General features: G+C 38.3%; 1 protein-coding gene across 4 annotated transcripts in view; it reads left to right on the top strand.

Moving 5' to 3' along the window:
* FGF14 (fibroblast growth factor 14) overlaps nt 1-15,979 on the top strand; it is a 424,635-nt gene that overhangs the window by 227,601 nt on the left and 181,055 nt on the right. The window contains exon 2 of one of the 4 annotated variants that reach the window (XM_054215529.1): nt 11,970-12,009. The exons of the other annotated variants lie outside the window; for them this stretch is intronic. Coding sequence (XP_054071504.1) covers nt 11,970-12,009 — 40 coding nt within the window. The remainder of the gene's footprint in view (nt 1-11,969; nt 12,010-15,979) is intronic. 4 annotated transcript variants of the gene reach the window in all.

The raw sequence follows: 15,979 nt of genomic DNA, 5'->3' as shown, positions 1-15,979 counted from the left end.
TCCCAGTGCAACACACAGTTTGTGCTGTCTCTGCAATGGTATCTATTTAAATATTTAGCTTGAACATGAATGTCCTCTGCAGAGTCTTTTTGTGGGGCAAAGGTGGCAATTTAGTGCTGCTATTTTACACTGAGATTGCTGGGCATCTTCAGCTTTGCCTTCCCAGCTCTGGTTTCTAGGAGAGATTTAGAGACTGAAAAAAGCACATCTGTGATGGGGAGAAAGGGGAGTAAGAAAGAGGTTTTAGAGCTCAAAAAGAAGATGCAAACATTATGCAGATGGGACAGATGGACAAAAGGCAAGGGGGTTATGAAGACAGCAAAAAGGACAACAGTCACGCCCTCTCCCCATTACAAAAGATCCTGTGAAAACTGAGTAAAGAGCTTTAATATGTCATTTAATATGTCATTTGTCTTGTACCATTTGTTAACAATCACCAAATACTTGTTAACAAAGATACTATTCCTGCACCTCTGGTAACTTTTAATCACTGTGGAGGGGGGAAATCCTGACGGTGATGTGCAAGACATCTGTGTCCAGGACTTCAGATTTGGTTGACACTGGTGGATCTGACTTCTGCTGTCCTAGTGCCACTTGCTAGTTCACTGCCTGACCCCAAGCAGCATCGGGGTAAAGTGCAGGGTGGGATAATCCGTCTGATAACTGCTGATCTAGAAGGAGAGTGAAGGAAAGGTATGGAAAAAAACCCACTGAAGATCTGAAGGACAAGGAGCGCTCAGATGCTTTTTCCTGTGAAGGTGGCTCTAGACTGTGGTCTCCCCAGCTGCAAGGCAGCAGGTTCATACCAGGTTTTGGAGGAAAGGCTTTTAAGGACTTTAAAGGGATGCAAAATTTACCCTGATTAATAGTCTTTAATCATTTTGTATTCTGGAGGATGCTCTGGAGTGGCAGATTAAGTGGCTGCTGAGCAGAAATGTGTCTGACCTGTTGTACACCTTGGACTCTTACCTCCTCATGATGTCAAAGGCAATAACTGGAAACCGGTTCCTTTTCTGTGTCTTTTCCCTCAAATGACTTTGAATGATGGACACTTGATATCTGTTTTGGAATTTGACCAGTAGGAGGTCTTTAAAGTATATAAAGTAAATGTTCTTAAGAGAAAAAAAATTTCAATTTCTTCTGTTTTCCTCTGATTGCTATTTTTCATGTGACGGCTGATAGTGTAATTGTAGACATGTCTTGCTTGTATCATATGTTTTGACCAGAATGAATAACTAAATATTTTTTCCCTTATACTGAGGTTAGTCAATTTTTATTGTCTGGGTAATTTTCACTCCTTAGTAAATTGATTCATTCTGTAGTAAAAATACATATTTTGAGGCTTCATTAAAGACTTTTTTTTTTTTTCTTTTCATAGTAACAAAGCAAAAAGTACTCTTTCAGCCTCAATGAACACGAAGAATTTTACAGATAAGAAAGTAATCCTCTATTTTGGGTTCTGTTTAGTCGGGATATTTTGGGAGTGGGGTTGAGAGGTTATTTAAATGAAAAATATAAGCAGGTATCACTTCTAGTTTTCGTTTCAGTAGATTTTTCTAAAAGAGAATATTTTGCTGGGATGAATTCGAGCCCAAGGACTGAGAGAGGGAGCAATTATGAAAGCTAAAGCTGTATGTACAGAAGAAAACATTTTGTGAATACTCCTTGGCATTGCTCTGTAAAGTGTGCTTAGCACAGTGAGGAACATGGCCAAGAGTCAAATCCTTCAAATACAGCAAGTTCTCCTGATTGCTAATAAAGAAAAAAATATTATCTGACAAGCCGCTGAAGTCCTCCTGGCTTCAGAAATCCCATACAAGAGGCTTTATAAGGCTGAAGAAGTTGTATTCGCATGCTTCAAGGGACTTAACATGTGGTAGTTTCACAGTGAGCTGTTAGTCCCATGTGGGGACACTGTGTCCAGAAGGTTTAGTGTTCTTGGACGTGCAGTCTCCTTGAAGTGCGGCAGCATCATCCCTCTATGTCAATAACAGCTGATTTCCTCTTGTCTCGATTCAGGAGCAGCTGATTTGTTACTCTTCCTGCTGCCAGCTAAGAGGGACATTTTCTCTGGGGAGAGGAATATCTTGCTGCTTGCTTTTTTCTACTTTGTTTTATTTTTAAGTGAGGCCCTTTATCCTTAATAGCTATCAAAGAATTTCCTAGCAGTATGAGAAAGTGTCAATAAAATTTGGAAACCTTAATTTCATATAGAACTTAGTGAAAAATTACTAGCTGGGTAGAATTTGGAAGCTTTCTCTTTTCCAGAGCCAAAGATAGTAGTTTAAAGCAGAGTAATTTAACTATATTTTACACTGCATTATTAAAAGTGCTTAAATCAAGAGAATGAGCTGAAGCTGTGGCCTGTTGTGCAAGCTATTGATTGAACTCTGGTTACTCTGGTGAATTAACTTAGTTAATTTATCATCTTAAATTTGCCGTTGAGTATAACAATTAAATCCCTAAAATCTGGATACAATCTTTTTCATAACTAACTGTGTGGTCTGCTGCCTTGCAATTTTCTTAGTAATTATATGTTAACAGTGGTGATACATAGTGCATATCCATCCATGTGATGATTTGTAATGCGAACCAACAGCAACCTATATCCTAGTATAACTCGTTGCATATGTGTAAGTACGGAAGAATCAGCAGGGGTGGTGGTGGTGGTGGTGAGATTTAGAATGTAAGATGTTAGCTAAAATTCTCAGCTGTTCTTCAGTGATGATATTAACTCTTCTCCTAAGTTGAAGTGTTGGATGTGGGGTGTCTTCATATTACAAAAATAAGTTCCTGGTTCCTATGGATGTATATGTAATTGGTTGACTACAGTCAGATCACTCAAAGAAGAAAAACGTTCATTTGTGTTTATTTGCACAATATTTATCTTTTGTCTTTTTAATACCTATAAACTGGAAGACATTTGATTTTTGATTTTTTAGCTAAAATATTCCAGCTCATGTGACTGAGATGTCAATGTTATTAAATTAGGCATTTTCCTCTTTGGCTGGAATATTTTTTTCCCAGGTTACTTTACATCTTTTGCGATGCAAACAGTAAAACAGAACCAGCGATGCTTTTTCTAAATCAGCTAAGACTCTCAGAGGTTTCTTTAAATTGAACTGCAACAACTTGTGTTATCTGGAGGAGTGCTAAGAGTCCTTCAGACTTTGCAGGGAGCTCTTCAGTTTGCAGGACCTGACTCCTTGAGCTGAGAAACGCATATCCTCTTCCAGGCAGCGCTCAGCGCTCCTTCCCTTGAACTGCATGGCAGTGTTTTTGTTCAGGGATTAATTTTCCCCTCTGGTGATTGCATAACGCTGGATTAAACCCAATCGTGAGTCCTTGCCGTGGTCAGAATATTCCAAAATGATCTTGGAATAACATCAGAAACTGAACAAATTTGAGCAGAGTAACAGATGTTTCCCTGGCTCAGTCACCTGCAGAAATTTGAAGGAGCCTGTGAACTGTGTGGCCTGGGATTTCCCTGGCTGTCAGCTGTTAGAGAGGACAGGAGTGGCGTTTATTGTCATGTCAAAACAATTTCTGTCTTCTGCTCCTCCAAGGAAACTCCAAAAAGAGAGTGGGAGGAGGCACTGCGGGCTTCAGAAACTCATGACGAGTAGTGACAGGTACCATTTCCTGTACTGATTGCCTATTAAGTATGCCCTGATATATAAACAGTGTTCATATGTGAGAAGTAAGAGGAAAAGCACATACCACATACGCGTGGGCGTGCTGGACTCTGCCATTCCGAGGTGTTTACAGATGTCATCCGTTGCCTAATGATGGGCAGGTTTAGGGGGAGCAGCATTACAGGTCAGGGAGAATCGCATACGTCTTAGGGTTCATTTGGAGGAATACGGATAGCCTAGCTTTGGGCAGCTTTGCTGCAGCAAGTTTATCATGTGTATGATTACTGTGTTGACTGACATGAAACCAAATTTCGTTGTGTTTGCCTTCCTTGTCAAGAAATTCTGAGACTGAGGTGGAAATCCACTTGAAATTTTTTCTGTGAAAAATTCCATAGTGGGATGTGAAGCCAGATTAAATTATACTGTTTTAAATGACACCTGGTTAGGAAATTAAAATCTTCAATCAGTCTAGGTCAATACAGTATTTAACCCAGATGAGTTTTCTGTTGTACATATTAGGAACTACCATGTTTTTTTCGCTTGATAAATATACTTTCTTTTTTAGTAGCTCTGAATACGTTTAAGTGAGCAGATTCTTGCCTTATATCTTAGTTTGATTATGTCTTATACTGTCCTTCCTTGTTATTTCACACAAGTAGCAGGCTGTATCTTTGTCTGCTTAGTGTATTTGCAGAACTGAATAACATGCAGGAAAATATATTTAAGGTCCAAATTAACTCCAGTACCATTAAGATATTTTTCACTTGGTGTCAGTGGAAGAAGATTGGGTTTCCTGAACTAGATTTTGCTTTTTCTAAAACACCAACAAGATACTCCAATCTTATCTAGCTATCAAAATGAGACATCATCTTTTTTGAAGATGCTAAATATGTCAGTTGCTAAGCATTTTGGAAAAAATCTTTTTTAGGTACCTGAGTGGAAGATGGGCAATTAGAAAAATCATCTGCAAAGCATTTCTTGATGGCTTTTTCTGAGGCTAGCATGTAGAGGAGAGAGCTCAGTATTCATTTATTCACTCATTGGAGAGCTATAGCAGAACCAAATGAACGTGCGAAAATCTAGTCTCTAATCACTAGTCTTACGTGGCAAGTTAAAACAGCTTACAAGGAGTGAGTCATGCTTACTGTAAAAAGAAGGAGCTTTAAAAGGTACAGGAGACAGGTAGGTACTTCATTTTCCATGGAATGTGCAGTTTATTTTTCTTTCCTTTTGAGCCCATTCTTGAGATTTTCCAGTAAAAGAGCAGACACTTTTTAAAAAATAAAGAGATTAGGAAATCAACAAGACATTTGTCATTCTGTACAATGTGCTGGACCCATAATAATTGCTGATGCAAGTTAGGTACCACTCAACAGCTGTCTGATATGCAGACTGGACAAAATGCCAACCCTGGATTCAAGCTGTTACAGCCCAGCATAATGTCTTCTTATTGCTTTAGCACATAATATTCTTTAAAGAAAAAGTTAATAAGTAATGCACTGAGGGTACATAATCAGCACTTCTACAACTGAAGTTAGTCATCTTAGCTCCTATTCTAATGCTTGGGGGCGTACAAGTTTTAAAAACAGCCCAGTTGTTACACGTTAGAGTGAATTATCATAGCATACAAAAAGACGTCAGTATTCAAACGCAGTTCTACAACCTTAGGCATTTAAATTCTGTATCTAAACACATAGATGTATTGTATAATTTTTATATGTTCTAAAAACTGTTTTAGGCAGTCAGAATAGCATGCTGCTGAGACCTATAGAAATACTGAGATTTCTAGAAAGGTGTTACAGTATAATTTATTTACCTCCTTATAATGTGCATGTTTCTTTCATGTATTTCTAAAGACTAATTATACTTTCTTAAAATCTGTTTTCAGCTGGTTTTAATGTCTACGTCTGTCTTCTGTTAATTATCTTCTATTTTAATTTCTCTTAATGCCAGTCTCCCCCTGACACGCACAAACACACACACGCACACTTTGTCTTATTCTATTGCCCAATCTGCCTCCAATTCTTTTCCATCTCTCCATAAAGTTCTTTCTCTCTCCTCCAAGTGTGCTTTCTCACTCTGTTCATGGCGGGTTCAGCTTCTGTAGTTGTGAATCACGCTACCTTCTCCTAGGGTAGAGATCTTGCCATCGCCCCTCTTGACTTTCATGTAAAACCTACATGTAGAGCTTTATCTTCTCATGTTCCCACTCTGCTCTTGTACATGTGTGTTTTCTAGACAATTTTCTCTTGTGTCTTTCCGGATGGCCATTCTATGCTATTACCTGAAGTTTGGGGGTTTTTTTAGTATTATTTTATGGGATTCACAGCTAGATTGCTGTTTAACATTAGAAAGAGCATCATTCATTGTGTATTCTCAAACCAAAAAGAAGTGTTTATATGGCCAGAAACTCAAAATATTATAAATAAGTGTCTTTATTTTCAGGCATAATTAAAGAAGCGAGTGTTTTTTTCAAAGATATGATGGTCAACCAGCCACAACTGAATAGTTTTGCATAGAGATTGTATGTTTAGATCGGTTACTTACACTGCAGTAGTACCTCAGAGGCTTAGTTATAGTCCAGAAACCCACTGTGTGCTGCAAATACTGGGAGTAAAGTTGTTTCACATGTTCTGGCTTTCATACAAGTGAGGAATGACATCCTTCTTTAAGGAAGCATCTCTCTTAAACGTGTCAGTGCAGGAGTATTTTAAGCGGGCAACTATAACAGAAGTCAGTTGTAATATGGTATTATTCTAGTATTTCTTGGATCGTCCTGGTAGAGTTATATAAATAACTTTTTTTCTGGGTTTTCGGCGCTCCTTGTAGTCCCCATAATCATATCCCATCAAACCTGCTCTCAACTACAGTGTTTATATCCTGTTTTGTATTCATATGGTTTATATTCGTGATGTCTTCTTTCCTTCCCTAAGGCGTCTTGAACTTAGTTGTCTTCCTGTGCAAATGGCTTAAAATAGTAAACACAGTATTGTCAAACTCTAATTGTTTATGAAGCAAACTTGGGATAGCAAAAGGTGCTGGTTTATAAATAAAATAAACTCATTTAATTATACGGCTGCATTTTTACAGCTGGTATTTGCCTGACGTATTGGCTGTCTACAGTACAGTGAGTGATTAACTGTTGTGACTAGAGAATAATTATTAATTATATTGCAATTTGTGAGCTGTTATGTGCGTATCTAATAACTTTGGTTATGCTATGAAGGCTGTTGAGCCAGAGGAGGTTGGTTACCTTTCTAAACAATTATGAAACATCTTCAGGACACTGTAAGCTCAGATATGTGCATTTATGGTGAGCTATCTAGTACATAAGCCTAATTGACCCAGAAAATAAATCCCCAGCCTAGAATCTTTTCACCATTATTTTCAAGATGAGCATAATGGTTAAAATAAGACTCTAGAGAAACAAAATTGTGCATTCTTGTGAAGATTGTTTGCATGCCCAATTGAAATGTGTGAAAAATGTCTGGTCTCCTTCATTTGATGAGTGTTACCACTATTGTACATTTGCACTTTTTCACTTTTTCGAGCCATATCTGTGTAGGAGTAAATGCCTGAAAACTGAACTCCATACTGGCATCTAGTAGGTAGTTTGTTCCTCCCTCCCTCCCTTCCTCCCTTCCTCCCTTCCTCCCTTCCTCCCTTCCTCCCTTCCTCCCTTCCTTCCTTCCTTCCTTCCTTCCTTCCTTCCTTCCTTCCTCCCTCCCTCCCTCCCTTCCTCCCTCCCTCCCTCCCTTCCTCCCTCCCTCCCTCCCTCCCTTCTACCTCCAACATCTAAGATGCTGCTCTTGTGCGGTGATTGCATTACTGCTCTTTATGCTCAACTTTCAGAGATAGGTGAGCCTCACCCAAAGAAATTGTCAGTGCTATTTTTCAGATTTCATCTTAATTTTTTTTTTCATATGTGCCTTCCTCTCCACAAACATAACTTTCCATACAACAAGCAATATAGCTCCACCTACTTGCAGGGAGGAGACAGAAAGAAAATTCAATAATGGAAGGTATAAACAAACCAGTTGCATCCTACCTTAGCTCACTGGCTTTCTTAACACTTATGCTTCTGAGCCCATTCAGGCATGAGGTATATCTCCTTTTGTACATTCCTTGAAGACAGCTGAGGGGAAAGAAAAATCCTATTCAAACTTGTTTCGCTGTTTTTGGCCCACATGTCACAGGTTACCTCTGTCTCTTGGAGAAGTGGGAAAATTGTATTCGACCAACTCTGAGTACTGCACACTGTCATAAAAGTATCCAATATCACTGACACCCTGGCAGAGCACAGCCAGTTAGTCGCAGCCACCTCATTTCCTCATTCTATATTGCAATGGCCCAGGGTTGATTGGTTGGGGTTTTTTCCTTCTTTTCTTTTTTTTTTTCTTTTTTTTTTCTTTTTTGTTTTTTTTTCTTATTTCCCCTCTTTGCCAAACAGACTTTCAAGGAAACCAGGAGTTACAGTATTTGAATGTTATTTTCAGGTGTGTGTCTTCTGCTTGAGCTCATGCTAAAATACAGACTGAAGATATAGGTGGGTACAGTCCCTTTTTAGAATTTTTGGAGAAATTTTGATTTCTGCTTTTTTCTTGTTACATCATCAGATGATCTCTCGGTAGCCTTTATTTAAGTCCTTGTATGTTCCTTGGCTTTTTTAATTTTTATTTCCCCCACAAACATATTCTGGCAGCTGATGTGTTCTCTACAGTAGATAAAGCTGTCCTTCATGTCCACTGCCCAATAGGTGGTCTCTTTGTAACTCTTCTTATTATTTAGTCATTCTCTTTTTTAATAGTCATTCGCTCTGTACTCTTTATTCTGTGTACATTCACCACTTGCTAAACGGAGTGTGTCCCAGCTAGAAAAAGCAGTCCCTTTTTGCAGAAATAGCTGCTTTTCTTTTTGTTCCTGCACTGCCTGCTTCTGGTCCAGAATTATGGCTGTCTTCTACTCAGGCCAGTGGGACCTGTTGTTCAAACAATGACATTTATATGGATAGAAAACTTTACCAAAACCCAAATGTTTTGCAGAACTGTGGGAGAATGCCCAAGTACGACAGTTTTCTTCTGAGAAAAAAAAAAAAAAACCACAAAACTTTCTAGTGATTTTGAGATGAATTTGCAAGAACCTTTAGGATATGATATTTACCACCCCAAAAATGGCCATTTCAGGTTTTGATTGAGTACAGTGTTTCAACAGATATTTCCAACATGTTATGTCTTTTGTATAAGGAAACCACCACTCACCATAAAGCTTCTGCAACTTCAGTAGGGTGGTTGGGATCACACATTTTTTTTGTTGGAAAAAGAATGATAAAAATTTCTATACTTCATTTCAGTAAAAACACGTTTAGCTGAAATCAGTGCTTTGGTGATTTTTGCCAAAGAACAAATTTTGCACTGTAGGAATTGCTTATGTAATTTTTTGGCAAACTTTTCATTCTGAAGGATCTTCCAGGCACCACAAGTGAATGACATCTCTTACTGTGCTCCCTGTGGGTTTCATGGCCATTAATGTGTTTTCAGCGAGAAAATCGCATATATTATTTGGAGTCAAGATGACTGAGTGCAGAGTTTATGGGCCTAAAAGCATTATGCTCATGTTACCAGCACTGCGCAGTGAGATTTGGGCCTGCTTTGGTATTCTGCACTATGTACGCTGTGCAGGCTTTACTCCGATTAATCTGGGCAGGCACCCTGTATCTGACAGCAAATTGCATTTAACGATGATGTAATCTGACTGCTAGGTCTATTAGGATGTTCCCACTGAATCAAAAGTGTATGACAGTGGAGTATGGGAAATCCAAGCCTGCTGTCCTCCATCTTCAGCGACTGATGTGTGTAAGCAAGACTTGACTGGAGCTCAAGGTGGCTGTCAAAACAGGCTCCACAGCAAAAAAGCCCAGTGCCGCAGACCCTGGTTATGTTCCTTGTTGGAATTTCTACCTGAGATCCTTTCTTCTCTGGCAAACATTTCTGTAGGTACAACAGCAGAAGTGGTATGTCCTCTGGATCTGTAGCAACATGCTGACTTTGAGCCTGCTTGAAGGCTCTGGTTCAGGTAACCCAGCCCTGAATGGCATATTTAGGAAGCCAGAGGTTGGTGGGTATCATGGTAGCTGTATCACTTGCCTGTGTGCAGCAGTTATAGGATCCAGTTTGCCTTGTCCTCCCTAATCCAATGGGTCATCTGGTGGTGCTGCATTGTCCTATTCTCTTGTGACTTGTGGCTTTTCAGTTTTCTTGGCTGTCTTAATGTGTCATTGTCTGCAAATACATTCTCTTTGGTACCTGAGAATAGAAGTTTATAAAGTTTTTTGTAGCTGCAATAAGGCAAATAGGTAATTTATTTTGCTTTCCACCTATTTTAGTTGCTGTGTTCTCTGGGACTGACAGAACATTTCTATTTTCTCAGTCTCTTACTTTATTTTTTTTTTAATCTATTGAGTTATTTGGTCTTCAACCTGCCTTCAAAGTTTACCTCTATTGGGTTTACCCTTGGAAAAAAACTGGGCTATAGAAGATGAATATTTATTTTCAGTCTTTTCTTGGATTTTACTTCTTCCATCATATTGCTGTTCTCTCTTGCTCTGTCTGCTCCTTGTGACTTACTTATATTGTTCTAAAGGAAACTTGAAGAGGAGTTGAAGAATTTTAACCTTCATAGGTTTAAACCTTTGCATCTGGTGTAGATAAATTTTTATAAAGATTTTTTTATTTTAAATATTGCCCTCTAAAATTTGCAAGCTTCCCAATACTGTAACAATTATTCCAAAATGTACAGCTTAATTACATCCCAGTTCCTATAGCTTAGTGAATGAACTGTAGCTCCTGTGTGAACTGATATAGAGGAGTGATTTATGTTTTCCTCAAGAACAGCTCTTTTATAATCCAGAAGTAGCAGTTACAAGAAACATGTGTTTAAGGTGTCAGGAAACTGCATTTATAAAGCTTGTCCTGTTGTAACATTTGACCAGTTAATGCATGAGTATCTATCTCCCCCTCTCCTCCCCTTTTGGCTCTCGTTGCCTACTTAGACTTTATGAGGTTTAAATGCATGTAGAAACAGCAAAATAGCCTCCTGCGGAAAGGTATGTATCTCAACAGATGATCTTTCAGTCTTCTTGAACTTACCTACAAGCAGCTTTGACACACCTACCTCATTCTGTTTAGTAGTAATTTCATCATATTCATCTTATAATTACAACATCAGTTTCTCTTTATTTTTTTATGCTTTGAAGCCGGTTTACCTTTGTTGAGTTCTCTTATTTTAGGATAGTTTTGTTATCAAGTGACCTCTGAAGTTATTGGGTGTTAATTCCCCTTTCCAGTAAGATCGTCACTTCTTCGTGCTCAAGTTTCTGTACCTGGTGTATTCAGGATACAACTTGCTAGACAATAAGGAAAGGATAGTCTGTATTTCAAAACCTGGATATTCGAAAATTTTCTGCATTAGTCTCTTTGAGCCCTCTGATTTGCTCCTAATGACATCAGACTGTTGTTTTTCTGAACCAACTACTTTCAGATGAAGTTGTTTGTGTAGCACGTGTTTCTTTCCTTCAGTTTTCAGCATTATATGTGAATTGCTATACCTCTTGGTTTTCTTAAGAGCCATCAGATGTACTTGCATCTTCTCTGACCTAGACCACACTCATGTGAAGAAGAGGTCTGTTTTATTCTATGAGAAAGTAAGTTATTAGTAATACTTGAAATAAGCATTGCTTAGTGCTGTGAAGATACTCCATGGGGTACAGAAAAAAACTTAAATTTCTCCCTTTTCATGAGCAGTGTATTGGAAGCATTTTAATCTTCTAGACCAAAGGACTGAGGCAACAATGCCTGCTTTATACAAAGCTGAGATTTGATCCTTGATCCAGTTCTTGCCACTATTGTTATCAACGAGACTTATTGCTTAACCTGGATGATTTTGATTGAAGAGTTCCTCAGGCTGGCAATTAAGAAGAGACTATCTCCCGATTTCATTTCTCACCATTTCTGTTTGTTGTATGGAATCTTGTTTTGTAGGGTGGGAGGAGACAGGATATACAAAAGTGTAAAATTACGTACTAGTAATTGTGTTTGTCATAGTCTTGTTTTCTCCCATCCTACCTTCCTCCCTCTTTCCCCTTTTTACATTATACTGACTTTCTCCATAATAGCGTATTTCCTAATTCTGCAAGATTTATTCCTATTTTTTTAATGACTACAAGGGGGAGAAAGGGTGGAAGATTACTGTTTTTGATACCCCTGTGATTGACAGTCTTTTTGCCTCCTGCTTCCTAGTAGGTAGATAACACTTGCTGTATGGGATCTTGTTTTGTAGGGTGGAAGAAGAGGGAGGACTACAACAAACACAAATAGTGGTACGTAATTTTCCCTTTCTCCTTTGTCGCTCCCTACTTACCAGTCTTAACACAGAATGTGCTCAATCATATGAAGATGCCTTGTGCTGCTAATTGCTGCTTTTTATAAAAACACATCTTCCCAGTTTTTGTTAGTTAATTGCCTGAAACATTTTAAGAAAGAATACAACTGAAATACTCTGTACATCACATATGTAGTGGGTCACTCTTGGCCACAATGTGACTGAACTTAAACGGAGCAGATTCTATATCCCATTGTGGCATCTGAAGTCCTCTAGTCATCCGTTATCTTTTACAATATTTAATAGGCTACTGTATGTGGGATTTTGGAGAAAACATCTGGAATGGGGAAAGGATAATCATCCTTCTGTTTAAAATAAAATCGACTACATGCATAGAGTGTGCTATCTTTTTGAAAAGTTAATTCTGTGGAGCTGATAGAGAACTGCCTGAGTTTCTGGGTCAAGTTTCATCAAAATATTGTAAGCTTAAATTCTAGTTGCAGAATCTTAATTAGACTGAATGGCACAGGGAGACAGTACCCAGCCTTGCATAACAGAGATTGTCTGGAGGTTAGAGAGATTTTTCTCATAAAATAAAGGGGAAGATTGCTGCTAGAGGGAGGAGTAAAGTATCGTGTTGTGTAGTCTTTGAATGTTTCACTCAAGTTTCACTCAAGCACAGAAGTTATTCAAAAGCTGTTATCATTTGGTTTTGGTTTGTATTTTTTTTCCCTGTCATAAGGCTCACACTTCTGCCCTCTTGTAAAAATGGTACAAATTGGCAGTGTTTATCAGGCAGATAGATAAAGCATCATAGCTGCAGCACAAAGATTATGGAAAAATGCTTTATTGAATTCAGTTATCAAGAGAAATAGAGAAAAACAAATGATGTGTATAAAACTTGTTTCAAAAAAGATACCATCTTCATTAGACCAATTTTTCTTAGTGTTGTTCTGGGTTGTTGGTTCGCTCTTGACTGAGAAGAAACATGTCTGCCCAGTGAATCATTCCTAGTTTCTATGACACCCCTAAGATTTGCACAGTACAGCTACAGCAAAAAACAAGTCATATATTCAAGTTCTGAATAGCTGTGATAATTGTGAAACAAAAGCTGCATTTTTATTTGCCATGATGATAGGAAAGCTTTTCCATTTCAGTCGAAAACAAGAACAAAACCCAGTACATCCTCAACAGAGTAGTGAATCCACACTCCTCTTGGAAAGAGCACGTTAGGGATCAGATCCTGTACTTTAACTGATCTGGAGAGATTGTGTGTCAAGAAAGTAAATGGAAAAGGTAGAATAAACTTTATCTGTTTGATACTCAGTAAAATAGAGTCTTTTTTTTTTTTTCCTGTGAAGAGAAGAACCCGTTATAATGGATTACTTTAATCCTCAGCATGCTGTTGTTGTTTATGGACTGACATGATGCCTGTGGTCAGGATAATTCTTTTCTTTCTACTGTGAAACTAGAAACAAAAGGATTTTGGATGATCTGTCCGTGTTTGGTCCATTTAAAAGGAAGTTCAACCTTTTGATGGAGAGATTCTTCCCAGACTAGGGTAAAACCTAAATTCACATTGTTAACGTGGAGCAAAACTACTCCATCATGAGTATTTTATATAGATAATAACTGCATGTTGTGGAAAAACAGGAAGTAAGATGATAGAGAAGTAATTAAGATGTAGAGGTTTTGTACTGTTGGCATTTGGAAAAAAAGTTAATTGCTTTTATTCTGAGGTTCGTAACATTGCCATTAATTTTCATGATAACTTTTTTGCATAGACATGACACATACTGAATAGATCTGTCTGTCTGTTAGAAAGTGCATGGGCTACTAACATGGCAAGAAAAATGGCACTTTGAAAGTTTCAAAAGGATGTATAATTACTGTGGATTAAGTTTTACTTGAGCTGGGTGAGGAGGGAGTTGATTTTCTTTTTTTAATAGCACCCTAATTTGTCTGCATAACCATCACAAAACCTCTGGCTATGATAGCCGCCTTCTCCCCATGCAGCCTAGAAGGCTGTCCATTTTAATTTCGGAGGTGTTCTTGGCCTATAGTGGCGTGGTGACCACCCCCGGGTTATACTGGTACGTGTTACCTTTATCTCGGTACTGTGGATGAAAGATATTTTAATGGGAATGGGTCTGGAATAGTGACTCTTTTACCAGTTGGAGTGGAGAGGAATAGTGGAACCTGGGGATTCCTGGAAAGCCCTTGGTATCTCTGCGTCACCTAGAAATCCTGGTTATGGGCAAAGATCCCAGTGTCTGTGTTGGCTGAATTGTGAATGTAAAATGTATGTTGCAGCACATTGGTCTTGTATTTGCTGTATTTCCTGAAAACAAAGTTTGCAACAACCCTCCTAATGTGTTGAAGTAGATATGGCAATTTGCTAAGAATGCAACAAACGTTTTAAGCAAAGCTTTCCTATGGACATAAGTAGATACTTAATAGCGGGTGTGTGGGTGTATTTTCTGCCATTTGCTAGAATTTTGTAATTTTTCTGTTATAAATAATGAAAGGCAACACATAAGAATACTGAAGGGTAGATTTTGAGAATGGATACTTAGGGTGGGAAGTTTAATGTATTTTAAAAAATAACATTCTTGTTCTTCAGTCATATTTAACTTTTACAATGTAAACTAGAAAAATGGCATGGCTTGAATTGCTTCAGTACCTGAAAACTGCTATTCAGGTGTAACAAATCAGATTAATAGTACTTCTGTGTTCGTGCCTGTTTATTTTGCAGCTGGGGTATACTTTTGGCTGGCTTCTCTTTGACCCATAGCTCATAGTTTTCTTGTTTTATGCCAAATATGTTATGTTTATTTTACTGTGAATGTAGTGATTGTTGCCTTTAAAATAACTTTTGGTGCCCTTTGGTTTTGATCTTTCAGCCTATAATTATTATAACAAGTTTATAAATATGCCCATCCATGTTTTCTGCCTGTTTCGAACTATTTATAATTCTCATTAGCAGTAGCAAGAGAGGAGTTTTCTCTTCTTAAACACTGAGATGGGATTCTGGAGATACTGTGGAGAGAAAGTTGTTAGTCATGGACTTGATGTCCAAACAAAATAGGTGTCAAATCAGCCAAAGAGTAGCAGCAGCCTTCCTATGCATCTGCTTCCCAGGGAGGGAGAATTACCAAAGTATTATCTTTCCTGAGGCTGAGGTAAGGCAAATCTGTAGTGCATATGCAACGAAACTCAACTCATTCTGTGATTTTTTCATTCTATGAAATGAATTCCAGTCTAACACCGCTCAAAAAAAAAAATAATCACATCTTCATGCCGTTGCGTCCTTCATGCTACAGCACCGCTGACATTTGTGAAGCTATGTCTGACCTCCACAGCATCACTGGAGATGAGTGACAAGCGGGGTCAGCTCATCTTCCTTTAGCCTCACTAGGAAACAGGCAATGACTGCAGGCTACTTATTCAGGCTCAGTGAAGAGACTGACCCCATCAGAAGCTGATCCTTCCCAGCCATCTGAGTGGTGTTAGATACCTGTCTTGGCACCATGCTCATGGCTGGAGCGGGGTAAATTGTTACCTTCACACCTCAGTTCAAGAAATGTGTAGTTCTGAGAATTCTGCTGGTTTTGTTCATGTGACTTTTTGATAATTTCTTACGCGTTGTAAAGATGTGTATTAAGTTTTCTCTGTAAAGGAGACTGAAAGAAGCAATGTTTCTCTTTTCAACAGATGACTTTTTTTCCCAGTGAACAGCACTATGCACTTTATAACTGTTCACAACACAAAGAGGGATTAATGGTCTCAATAAAAGTTAGATTTCTTTACCTTGTAAAGAAGAAAACAGAAACACTGGACTTTATCATTTTGTCTAAGGAACTCCATGCTCCCATTGCATTTTCTGGTTAGGAAATGGGTAATAGTCTTCCTCAGAGACTGTCTAACCTTTCCGAAGTTGTCTTACACATGTTAACCTCCTTTAAAAA

Source organism: Rissa tridactyla, chromosome 1 (assembly GCF_028500815.1).
Source record: "Rissa tridactyla isolate bRisTri1 chromosome 1, bRisTri1.patW.cur.20221130, whole genome shotgun sequence".
In the NCBI taxonomy this organism is placed as follows: Eukaryota; Metazoa; Chordata; class Aves; order Charadriiformes; family Laridae; genus Rissa; species Rissa tridactyla.
This window is presented reverse-complemented; position numbering and strand designations above follow the sequence as displayed.